Genomic DNA, 13,262 nt, shown 5'->3' on the forward strand with positions numbered 1-13,262 from the left:
GAAATTTTCAAACACATTCAAAAGTAACAAAAAAATATAATTAACCTTCATCTAGCCATTGACCCACAGCCAGGCTGCCCCTTAGCTGGTTCCTGTATGATTTAGAAGTAAATCTCAAACATCACATCATTTCATCGGTGTTTCAGTAAATATCTCTAAAAGATAAGGACCCTTTGAAAACAAAACCACAATACCATAAGACCTAAAACATATGCACATATGAGCTCAAAATCATATTTATTTTTAATTTGCACCTTGACTATTGCAATCAACCTTCCCAGCCCACCTAATTCTAAAATCTTGATTTGGTCTCAGCTAGGTTTGTCAGATAAAATACAAGATGCCCAGTTAAACTGGAGGCATACACTAAAAATTTATTTGTTCTCTGAAATTCTAATGTAAATGGAGCTTGTACATTTTTTTTTTAAAGGAGGGCACATGTGTAAGCCCAGATGACCAAATATGACTCTGCCAAGGGAAGCCCCCACCACAACCAAGACTGTACACTCAAGGTCAGCACAGAGTTCTGATGGGGACCATTTAACTTAGAGTGTGAGATGGAAGCAGCAGTGCAGACCATTATATTACAAACAGATGGAATTACAGAGGAATAGAAATCTGCAAACAATTTGTATGACAAGGTGTTCTTTTTCCATCATGGCACTAAGCATAGCCATCACTGCACTGGTGAAGCCAGCTGTCCCTTCCCATGTGTTCATGGGTGGTTAGGTCCATTTCATCCAGAGGCAAAGTCTCTCTATTAAGAGCACTAGTGAAAGATTTATTTCTTGCAACCGCTGTTATGCTTCTAAGACTTGACCTGCCTATTCCTGCTTCTTTCAAAAAAATAAATAAATAAAGATACAAATAAAATTAAAAGCATGTATCATGCACCCCATTGTTCACAACAGCGCTATCTACAATAACCAAGACAGGGAAGGAACCTAAGTGCCCATCGACAGGAATGGATAAAGAAGACGTGGTATATTTATGCAACGGAATACTACTCAGTCATAAAGAAGAATAAAATAATACCATTTACAGCAACATGAATGGATCTAGAGATTATCATACTAAGTGAAGGAAGTCAGACAAAGACAAATATCATATGCTATCATTTGTATGTGGAATCTAAAAAAAAAATGATCCAAATGAATTTATTTATAAAAGAGAAACAGACTCACAGACATAGAAACCAAACTTAGAGTTACCGAAAGGGAAAGAGGCTGGGGGGGGATAAATGAGCAGACACACACTACTACATACAAAATAGATAAAAAACAAGGTCCTACTATATAACACAGGGAACTACGTTCAATATCTTATAATAAACTATAAGGGGAAAGAATCTGAAAAAAAGAATATATATCTGTACACCAGAAATGGACACAATATTGTAAATCAACTATACTTCAATTAAAAAAAAAAATCTATCAGCCAAAATGGAAGGGGAAAACCCCAAATAGAATAATGCCTCCCATCTGAAGTCCTTCCTTGTACCTGCAGTGGGTATATGAAAAAGAAATACCAAAGGAAACAAGAGTAATATTTAGAATTATTATTAGTAGTAGTAGCATTAATTTTGATTGAGATTCTTGGAGTCAATATTTTTATTATTTTAATAATGATTTTGTAAAAAAGTCAAACGACTATTTTTTCACAATCTATTATTAGATTACTTTGCAGATATCTCATTGGCTTAACGACAGAATTCTTGCTTCTTAAAAATCCAAGCACTGTCATTATAATTTCTTACCAATTTTACTTCATTATCTCCTTATAGTCCATATCAACTTATCCCCTATTTGTCCAGTAATTTATGCTCAATTATGTGTGTATGGGAGGGAGGGAATTACATTAACTCAATGCAAGGGGGAGAATTTAATTGCATGAGAAGCAGGAAATCGAGAGTTCACCTTAATTCTGCCTTTTTGCGTTTTCCAATGACAACTGGATCTTTTGTTACACAACTGCAGAGCACAAGTTTCAGGTTTTGTGTGAACACAAGAAAAATGCAGGAGGTCCCTAAGAAATTCTGCCCTTTTTTTTTTTTTTTTTTTTTTCCTTTTTAGGGCCACACCCGCAGCATATGGAGGTTCTCAGGCTAGGGGTCCAATCAGAGCTGTAGCCGCTGGCCTATACCACAGCCACAGCAACGTGGGATCCGAGTCTGCGACCTACACCACAGCTCAGGGCAACGCTGGATCCCTGACCCACTGAGTTAGGCCAGGGATCAAACCTGAGACCTCATGGTTCCTAGTCAGATTCGTTTCCTCTGTGCCACAAAAGGAACTCCTGCTTCATTTTTTAAGAAAGATAACTGTCCCACTTCTTAGCAGATGGCCATCTGCCTCTTCCTGCCTCAAAGCGGAGACCTGCAGGCCACAGAGCAGCTAGCTGGAAGCTGCCAACCAATGCTGGAGATGATGGGTCTAGGGAATCACGCTGGGTCACAAAAACTCAATACCTCAAGCATCGCTAAGATATGATGGCTGTATTTTCACAGGCTATTTTCTACAGTGCTAAATGTTCTTCTGTCCTGTGCTCCATCCAGTCCAAGAAGACACTTGATCTCATAGAGGCAACCTTGTACCATCAGTGGAATCAACTCAACTGGCCCTTCTTACTTCCGCCACAGACATCATCTTAACCACAAAATGCTAGTTTTCCTGCTTCTATTCATAAATTGGCATATGCCCTCGGGGTGAACACATCAGAGCCTTCCCCCATTCTCCACAACAGGATGACATAAAAAGAAAGATGCACCTGATTCTTTCTTCCCTTACCACTTCTTTTCAATTCTTTTATCTATCTTCATCTTCCCTTTGGTATGTTGGCACTTTTATAAACGCAACGTACAAATCTCAATTGGCACTTTTTTATATTTTCTTTTTTTATTACTCAAATAAATTTATCACATCTGTACTTGTATAATTATCATAACAATCTAATTTCACAGGATTTCCATCCCACTGCCCAAGCACATCCCCCCACCCCCTCCAAACTGTCTCCTCCGGAGACCATAAGTTTTTCAATGTCTGAGAGTCACCATCTGTTCTGCAAAGAAGTTCAGTCTGTCCTTTTCTCAGATTCCACATGTCAGTGAAAGCATTTGATGTTGGTGTCTCATTGTATGGCTGACTTCACTTAGCATGATAATTTCTAGATCCATTCATGTTGCTGCAAATGCTATTATTTCTTTCTTTTTAATGGCTGAGTAATATTCTATTGTGTATATGTACCACATCTTCTGGATCCACTCCTCTGTCGATGGACATTTAGGTTGTTTCCATGTCTTGGCTATTGTAAATAGTGCTGCAATGAACATCAGAGTACATGTGTCTTTGTGAGTCGTGGTTTCCTCTGGATAGATGCCCGGGAGTGGGATTGCTGGATCAAATGGTAGTTCTATTTTTAGTTTTCTAAGGAATCTCCACACTGTTTTCCACAATGGTTGCACCAATTTACAATCCCATCAACAGTGTACTAGGGTTCCTTTTTCTCCATACCCTCTCTGGCACTTATTGTTTGTAGACTTTTGGATGATGGCCATTCTGGCTGGTGTAAGGTGGTACCTCATAGTGGTTTTGATTTGCATTTCTCTAATAATGAGTGATGTTGAACATCTTTTCATGTGTTTTTTGGCCATCTGTCAATTGGCGCTGTTATAAATGCAACGTACACTCTCAACTGGACAAGGAGGACTTTCCATCAAGGCTGATCCCAGGATCATCGACAGGATCTAGGACATTGATGTTGACCTCGGATCACTGACAAAGTCACCTCGTGACAAAGACTAGGGGTCTCAGGTTCTCATCACTAGAGTATGCCAGTTTTGCCAAAGGCAAAAGCAACAAGAACAACAATCTTGCTGTTTTTGACAGTGGGTTGGGGCAAAATTTTATCGGTATCCTTGGCAATGGTTACAAGCCCAGACCCTAGTTAAAAGGGGGGGGGGATTTTTTTTCTTCATTTTCTACTCTTTCAGTAATCTGTAAACTAATCAGGTCAGCCCCAGACAGCTTATTTTGATCATCACCTAAGAACATTAAATTAAGCATTATGATTTAAAAAAAAAAAAAAAGCGACACTGATTTTGGCACATGGCTTATTTGCTAATTATTTGATAGTCCTGGTGAAAGTACTCAACAAAAAGCAGGTGCAAGTAGATTCTACTAAACTGACATTGGCTTGATAATTACACAGGATTAGGAATTTCTGTCAGACATTTCATGAATAATTACCATGGTCATGGGGAGAGGGAGGTAGGAGAAGCAAAACAGATCATCAAAATGTTGAAATAAGAACAGTGCTGACAGGATAAGAACTGAGAAGAAATGAAACGGTCAGGAATAAGTCATTGTTAAGCTCAAGAGACCAGTTTCCACTGGGAGGTAGAAAGATGATAATTCTGAAGTGCTGAGCAGATGGGTTATTGGAAAAGGAGAGGATTCCAAAGTAAATCAGAAAAAGAAGAAATTGAGGAACTTCTGAAGAAACTGAATCATGGCCTTCCTCTCCATAACGAATGAGAAGCAATACAAACAAAGGCACAATCCATTAAAAAAAAAAAAAAAAAAAAAAAAAAAAGGCAGCAAAAACTCTGCCAGCAGCATCCAAACAAGGAAAGAAGTACAGCCTGTGGCATAAACTTCAAAGAGACAACTAAAGAAAGAAACATAAGATTCCAACACAGCCTCCCACCCTCCCTCTGTCCCACCCCCTCCCCTCATGCTTAGCAGTAGTGGGACTGGTGAATTGCCCAAACCTCACAAATACCCACCCTTTGGAAAGAAACTGGGATATCTTTACTTTCTCTCTCTCTCTCTTTTTTTTTTTTTTTGTCTTTTTGTCTTTTGTTGTTGTTGTTGTTGTTGCTATTTCTTGGGCTGCTCCCGCGGCATATGGAGATTCCCAGGCTAGGGGTCGAATCGGAGCTATAGCCACCGGCCTACGCCAGAGCCACAGCAACGTGGGATCCGAGCCGCGTCTGCAACCTACACCACAGCTCACAGCAACGCCAGATCCTTAACCCACTGAGCAAGGGGCAGGGACCGAACCCGCAACCTCATGGTTCCTAGTCGGATTCGTTAACCACTGCGCCACGACGGGAACTCCTTTTTTTTTTTTTTTTTTTTTTTTTTGATGGTGGAGGGACAGCAAACGTTTGCTTGAGTTAGATGAGCAAAACCTAGGAAGTGAACAACCGAGGATGCTGCTTTCAGGAGCTGCATAGGCTCCAGGGCTCCAAGCTGAACTGGAGGCACCTACAATGTAGAAAGCACCTGCAGTGGGAAGACGCTGCACCCAAATCGAGTGAAGAGAATCTTGGCTGGGGACAGTTAACGACATTTCAGGGCCCAATTCCTGCGACAAAAGGCTGTACACAGCTCTAAGGAAGCTCTTCCCCTCCATCCCTCCAGGTACAACATCCAAACTTCAAAGTATAGCTCAGAGGGGGAAGAAAAATACGTCCAAGATAAGTTGCGGAAGGAATCAAGGATAATGTTCGAATAGATACGGGAATAAATACAAGGTCAGGACAGTGCCACTCATGCTGAGAATGAGTATAAAGAAGAAATCAAGGATAATGTTCCCATACATACAGGAATAAATACCAGGACAGTGCCACTCATGCTGAGAATGAGCAAGAGAAAAAGTATGGCAGCTAGCAAACTAACACAACAAAAACCCACATAAAGAGAGAGACAGAAATAAGCGTAGCATAAAAGACAAGGAATCCAGTCTTGAAGAAAACATCAACTAAGGGACAGAAGAAAATTCTCCACAAATGCTTTCAACTAAAATATAAATGAAAATAAGATAACGGGAGCATAAATTCAATAAATTAGAAGCTCAAAGACAAGATGACAAAAGAGCAAAATGAGATGAAAAGCGAGATTTCAAAGCAAAGGGAATAGCTGAGGGACCAAAATAATCCACTATGGAGCATTAATAAAACAGAAACATCAAGGAAAAACAGAACCATTAAAAATGTATTCATAGTAATGTTATAATAATAAACATTGATATTAAAATAATAACATTGCTTGAGATAAACATATGTCATGAAGAACAAAAAGACAAAAGCAACTAGAAAATAACAAGTATGGAGGACAAAGATGATAAAAGGATAACCTGTAACTCTGAAATTAAGAAGCCTGCAAGGGAAAAAAAAAAATGAATGTGCTCAAAGATACAATCCAGACAATTTTACTGAAAGAAGTAAGAATAGACCATGAGACTATAAATGTACACTGTTTTCCAGGAAAAAAAAACCTGATGCAGACTCATGGACACCAAGCCATTTTGATTAAATTACTAAACATCAAAGATAAAGAATTCTTCTGTCATCTGAGTGGTCTAAAGAGGAAAAAACAGACTGACTTCAAAAGTTTCAACAGCAGTATTTAATCCAGAAGGCTGTTGAGCAATAGCCACAAAGGTCTGAGGAAATGAAAACATGACCCAAGAATATTATACCCAGCCAGTCTGTAATTCAAATATAAAGGCAACAGGCAAACATTCTCAAGCAACTTGAACATCAATTTGATAATGAAATTTAGCCAACAAAGAGCTGAATCAAAATAAACCAGTCATGAATATAGCAACATGGTAAAATGACTGGTCATGAATTCTGAAAGCCTTTAAATACAGAGCTAGGACTACACAACTGTGCAAATTATAGTTACAGCACACACTATAAATAAAATAAACCTTAACTATCTAAAATATTAATCGAGAAAAATCCAGGGAGTTCCCTGGTTGCCTGTGGTTAAGGATCCTGCAGCGCCACAGCAGCGACCCAAGCCACAGTAACATGGCCAAAAATATCACAGGGAAATCTACTCAGTATTCTGTAGTGACCTCCATGGGAAAAGAATCTGAAAAGTGTAAATGATTCAGTACACCTGAAACTAACACAACATTGTAAATCAACTACACACCAATAAAGATTTTTTTTTCTTTTTAGGGCCGAATCTGCAGTATATGGAGGTTCCCAGGCTAGGGGTTGAATCAGAGCTACAGCTGCCGGCCTACACCACAGCCACAGCAACACCAGATTTGAGCCACTTCTGTGACCTACACCACAGCTCATGACAATGCCGGATCCTTAATCTACTGAGTGAAACCAGAGAGCGAACCCACAGCCTCATGGATACTAGTCCAGTTCTTAACCTGCTGAGCCACAATGGGAACTCTAACAATAAAATGTAATTAAAAAAAAAAAAAAGAAAAATCTAGAATTGGGGAAAAGGAGTTGAAGTATATAACTATTGATTTCCTCATCTTTAATAAACTGATGCTTTCTAAAAATAAGATATATATCTAAAGAGAAAAAATTAACAATTTCAACTTGTTAAAGATTTTTTTGTAATTGTGTTTATCAACCATAGAAGAATCTTTGAGGAAATGATCTCTCTTACAGTTATCTAAAGTTCAAGTCTTTTGTATTCACTTCTGTTTCTTTTTCACTCGTTAAATTCAAGTAAAATTAATTAAATTCAAGTAAAATTTCACTCAAATTCAAGTTAAATTCAAGTAAATAAAATGTAAAACATTTCATCAAAAGCACATATAATATAATCCTATTTTTATGAAATTATTTCTAAATATATCTTTGTGCCTATACCTGTGGGTACATTTATATACAAACACATACGTTTACACTATATACTCATATACACAGATATGTGTATACATATCATATATAATACATAGAAAGAGTTCAATTTCTAGAATGATGTTCTCCTAATATGAATTATAGGTATTGGTGGATAATTATAGGATTTTGAATGATATTTTACATTCTTCTTTGCATTTTTCTGTATTGCTTATTAAATTTTTTTTAATAACAAGTATACATCAGTTGAAAATGCACTAAGTTCAAAACTCACTGTGGGATTAACAGAAGAACAGGAGTAGAGATCAAAGGAATAAAATTAAGAGCTCAGAAACAAACTCTTACTTTTATGATCCACTGATTTTCAACAAGGCTGCCAAGACAATTCAACGAAGGGAAAGAATAGTCTTTTTACAAACAGTCGTGGGGCAACTGGATATTCACATGCAAAAGAATGAAGTTGGACCATCTATCTCACAGCATATAAAAAATTAACTCAAAATGGATAAGAGAGGAGTTCCCATTGTGGCTCAGTGGAAACGAATCTTACATCCAAGAGGACGCAGGTTCAATCCCTGGCTTTGCTTAGAGGGTTAAGGATCTGGCATTGCCGTGAACTGTGGTGCACAGCTCCAATTCCACCCCTAGGCTGGGAATCTCCACATGCCACAGGTGCAGCCCTAAAGAGAAAAAAAAAAAATGGATAAGAGACCTAAATATAAAAGCTAAAAAATTACAAAGCTCTTTCAACAAAACATAGGAATAACTTTTAATTAGGCAAGAAAATACTTGCAAATCATATGTCTAATGAGGAACTTGAATCTAGAATATATAAAGTACTCTTACAACTCAATAATAAAAGACAACCTAAATGAAAAAAATCAGCAGAGGATCTCAATAGACATTTTTCCAAAAAAAAAAAAGATATATAAATGTTCAAAAAGTCCATGAAAAAATGCTCAACATAATTAGCTGCCAGAAAAATGCAACTTAAAACCACAATGAGATACTGCTTCAAACCCACTATAATGGCTATTATCAAAAAAATAAAACAAGTGTTGGTGAGGATGTGGAGAAATTGGAACCCTTGTGCATTGCTGGCGAGAATGGAAAATGGCACAACCCTTATGGAAAATAGTATGGCAGTTGCTCAAAAAACTGAAGCACTGTATGATCTAGCAATTCCACTTCCAGGGATATATTCAAAATAATTGAAAGCAGGGATTTGAACAGATATTTGTATACTAATGTTCATAGCAACATTAGTAGTATTCACAAGAGCCAAGAGGTGTAAATAACCCAAGTGTCCATTAACAGATGCAAAGACAAACCAAATGTGATACATACAATTGAATATTGAGTCTTAAAAAGGAAGCAAATTCTAATACATGCTGTAACATGGATGAACCTTGAAGACATTTTGCTAAGTGAAATATACAGATGCAACAGGACAAATATTGTATTATTCCACTTGCATGAAGTACCTATTGTAGTCAAAGAGACTGAAAACGGAATGGTAGTTGCCAGGGGCTGGGGGGAGGGAAGCATGGGAAGTTATTATTTCATGGATACAAGTTTCATTTGGGGAAAATTAAAATGTTCTGGAGATGCATGGTGGGGGTAGTTGCTCAACAATGTGAATGTACTTTTCTTTTTTGGTTTTGGTCTTTCAACTCTAGTTTTATTTTTATTTTTTAATTTTTAAATTAAAGTATAGTTGATCTACAATGTGGTGTCAATTTCTGCTATATAGCAAAGTGATGCAAGCATACACACACATATATATTCCTTTTCTCATATTATCTTCTATCACAAGAGACTGGATATCGTTTCCTATGCTATACAGTAGGTCCTCATTGCTTATCCATTAGAAACATGATAATTTGCATCTACTAACCCCAAACTTCCTATCCATCCCACTCCCTCCCCCTCCCTCTTGGCAAGTCCGCTCACCATGTCTGTGAGTCGCTTTCTGTTCTGCAGATAGGTTCATTTGCGTCATATTTTAGATTCCACATGTAAGTGCTGTCATAGGGTATTTGTCTTTCTCTTTCTGACTTCACTTAGTATGATCTCTAGATCCATCATGTTGCTGCAAATGGCATTATTTCTTTTTTTTTTTTTTTTTTTTTTTTTTTGTCTTTTTGCCTTTTCTAGGGCTGCTCCCGTGGCAAGTGGAGGTTCCCAGGCTAGGGGTCTAATGGGAGCTGTAGCTGCCAAGCCTACACCAGAGCCACAGCAACATGGGATCCAAGTCATGTCTGCGACCTACACCACAGCTCACGGCCACGCCGGATCCCTAACCCACTGAGCAAGGCCAGGGATCAAACCCGCAACCTCAGGGTTCCTGGTCGGATTCGTTAATCACTGCGCCACGACGGGAACTCCATTCATTTTTATGGCTGAGTAGCATTCCATTCTATATGTGCTCCTTAACCACTAGGCCATGAGAAAACTCCGACAATTTTGTGAATATATTAAAAACCACTGACTTGTACATTTCAGAAGGGTGAATTTGAGGGTATGTGAATTGCATCTCAATAAAGCTGTTAGGGAAAAAAAACAATTCAGCTCTAATTCAAAAGAGGTAAAAGAAAAACTGAATGAATCAGTGGAGGGAGCACTAAATGTTCCAGGAAAAGCTGATGCCAGAGCCTCGGAAGTCACAGCAAATGCAATGCCCGCCTATATGGCTGCAGTATCTTGGTGAGAAGTGGTTTTTAAGCAATATGAATTTGGCTATTCAGCCAACCAATCGTATATGACTCCCAAACCAGTTTTCAAGCTACCTTTCCAGATACAGGTTTAGGGAGACCCCTTCTCCCCTCAACAAAAAGAACGTGCACAGGACAGCTATGGATTACAGTCTGTCCTAAACTACAGGAGATTACCTTCCCAGAAACAACACTTCCCTGTGTCCACTTCATTAACTTCCTATGTTCCCTACTGCGTTAAATCGTAAATCTTTTCCCTACCTGCTAATACGCACATAATCTAGTCGCCATGTGCCACACACACCCCCCTCCGACTGTACATCATGGACTCATGAGGACTCATAAATTACCTGGGAAAGAATCAGTTGCCCATGGAATGTGTGCACAAACTTTCTTAGAAATGAAAAATAGGTGTCATCTCCAAGTCTTTTGGCAAGGAACCGGAGGAGGAAATAGCCCTAGAAGAAAGGAAGAAGAAACAAAGATGCTTATTCATCAGAAAACCTGCTTAGAAGAGTTCCCATCATGACTCAGTGGTACCGAACCTGACTCGTATCTATTCACGAGGACATGGGTTCGATCCCTGGCCCCAGTCAGTGGGTAAGGATCCAGTGTTACCATGAGCTGCAGTGTAGGTGGCAGACACTGGCATGGTGTGGCTGGCAGCTACAGCTCTGATTTGACCCCTAGCCTGGGAACTTCCATATGCCACGGGTGTGGCCCTTAAAAAAAAAAAAAGGAAAAGAAAAATTTCTTCCAAAGTCAACTCTAACTAATCCACTAGCACAGGTTATGCTCATCTAGAAATTCCATCTGACCTGTCCCAGGCAGCCCTTTTTTATATTCTTACCAGTAAGGTTGAGTCTAGAACTTAAGGACCAACTCCTTTGCTTCCAAATCATCTGTCTGTATTGCCTGCCATCTTGTTTGTCCTTGGCTTACATGAAGCCTGATGTCTGTCGTGGACCGTGAGACAAGAGCCCAGCTCCTCTCTCCCCCAGCTATCAGGAAAGGCCTTTAAACTTCAAATACTTCTCTAGTCTTCCTGTCTTTTAGTTGGAACCTGACGGCGATTTTAAGATTCTTCTCTTCAAAGCACACTTAGCAGGAGGAAGGAGCGTAGGGAGGTACAGGGCAGGGAATAGTTCGGCTTCCTTTGATTCATGACTCATTTTAACGTTTTAATTATCGGACAGTCAAGATATCTACCCAGTCAACTGTCCTGATACTGTTGATGATTTTTTGTTTGTTTTGCCCCATGTGTATTATTAACCTTTACTGTTTACAGGTAGGACCTAAAAAGTGCTGCACCATACGAACTGGCTTCTGCCGCTTAAACGCACTTACCTTTAAATAGTGAACCTGCATGAAGACCTTCTCCGGATTGAGCCCATGTTTGATGACAGATGAGCCCGAGTCACTCACGTGGCCGGTTTTCTCTTTATTGGGTCTAAAATGAAGCCATAAAATTTTCTTGAAGTACAGCACATTCTTAACTAATTAGACGGTAATATCACTTTCTTGTTTTCCGAGTTGCTCAATAGCACCTTAATTCTATTCAACAGTACCAGGGATCATTTAAAATGGTTTACATTATACATTCATATACTGAACAAGGAGGGATTTATATTTGGGTTGGCAACCTGAGGCTGGCTACTGGCAATATTTTACATCATGTTATCCAAGATTAAAGCTTGCCAGACCCTCAAGGAATCTAAGCTCCAGTATGAATTATTTAAGAAACGATACACTTTTCTTCTGGTAGGAATGATGGACTGTGAAATGCAATGGAAAATGTAGCTTTACTTGGAAGAGCAAAGGAACTTAGGTCATTTTCCGAAAGCTTCTGAAAGCCCCCATGTTATCCCTCCTCTTGATTTGCATTTAGTAATTAAGGCTCCTTTAAGAAATATTCGCCTTCTGAAGCCGTTTTAGACGCGCAAAAACAAAACAAAAAATGTCATGGAGCCCCATGTTTTCAGAACAGGTAGAGACATTAGTAATCGTACTTCAACTGCCTCTTTTCACAAATGAGGGAAACAGGCACATGGAAATTAAGCCTGTATCCAAGGGCTCACGGCTTGTTTTGATTCATGGTGACAGTGAGGACTGAAACAAACGTCTCCTTATTTTACACTCTATAGTTTTAAGTATTCTTCTTCTTCTTATTATTGTCTTTTTAGGGCCACATCCACAACATATGGAGGTCCCCAGGCCAGGGGTCGAATCGGAGCTGTAGCCACCGGCCTACCCCACAGTCCCAGCGATGCAGGATCCAAGCTACCTCTGTGACCTACACCACAGCTCAGGCAATGCTGGATCCTTAACCCACTGAGCGAGGCCAGGGATCAAACCCGTGTCCTCATGGATACTAGCCAGATTTGTTTCTGCTGAGCCACAATGGGAACTCCGGTCTTCGGTATTGTTAAAAATTATTTTAGGAGTTCCCGATGTGGCACAATGGAATTGGTGGCGATGTCTGCAGTCAGCAGGATGCAGGTTTGACCCCTGACCCAGTGGATTAAAGGACCCGGCATTGCTGCAACTGCAGTGTAGGGTGCAACTGCGGCTCCAATCTCTGGCCTGGGAACTCCATGTGCCATGGGGCGGCCAAAAAAGAAAAACACATATATATTTTTTTGTCTTTTCTAGAGTCGCACCCATGGCATATGTAGGTTCCCAGGCTAGGGGTCTAATTGGAGCTGTAGCCACTGGCCTAAACCAGTGTCACAGCAACGCCGGATCCGAGCTGTGTCTGCTATCTACACCACAGCTCACGACAACACCAGATCCTTAACCCACTGAACGAGGCCAGGGATCGAACCCGCAACCTCGTGGTTCTTAGTCGGATTCGTTAACCACAGAGGCACGAAGGGAACTCCGAAAAACATATTTTAACAAAACACAATTGTGGTGTAGTGAAT

At 39.5% G+C, this 13,262-nt stretch overlaps 1 protein-coding gene across 43 annotated transcripts in view; it reads right to left on the reverse strand.

Annotated features, from left to right (window-relative positions):
- Positions 1-13,262, reverse strand: part of AOPEP (aminopeptidase O (putative)) — a 396,587-nt gene that overhangs the window by 123,959 nt on the left and 259,366 nt on the right. For all 43 annotated transcript variants that reach the window (XR_014817672.1, XR_014817669.1, XR_014817663.1 and 40 more), the window contains 2 exons: positions 11,686-11,788; positions 10,689-10,796 (listed from right to left, as the gene is read on the reverse strand). Coding sequence is in view for 24 of the 43 variants with exons in the window: in XM_084979736.1 (XP_084835862.1) it covers positions 10,689-10,796; positions 11,686-11,788 (211 nt within the window). In the remaining 19 variants the exon portion in view is untranslated. The remainder of the gene's footprint in view (positions 1-10,688; positions 10,797-11,685; positions 11,789-13,262) is intronic.

The sequence above is a fragment of the Sus scrofa genome, chromosome 10, assembly GCF_054392235.1.
Source record: "Sus scrofa isolate SSC_HxYL_T2T_F1_AM1 chromosome 10, Sscrofa_HxYL_maternal_Yorkshire_Landrace_v2.0, whole genome shotgun sequence".
NCBI classification, from domain to species: domain Eukaryota; kingdom Metazoa; phylum Chordata; class Mammalia; order Artiodactyla; family Suidae; genus Sus; species Sus scrofa.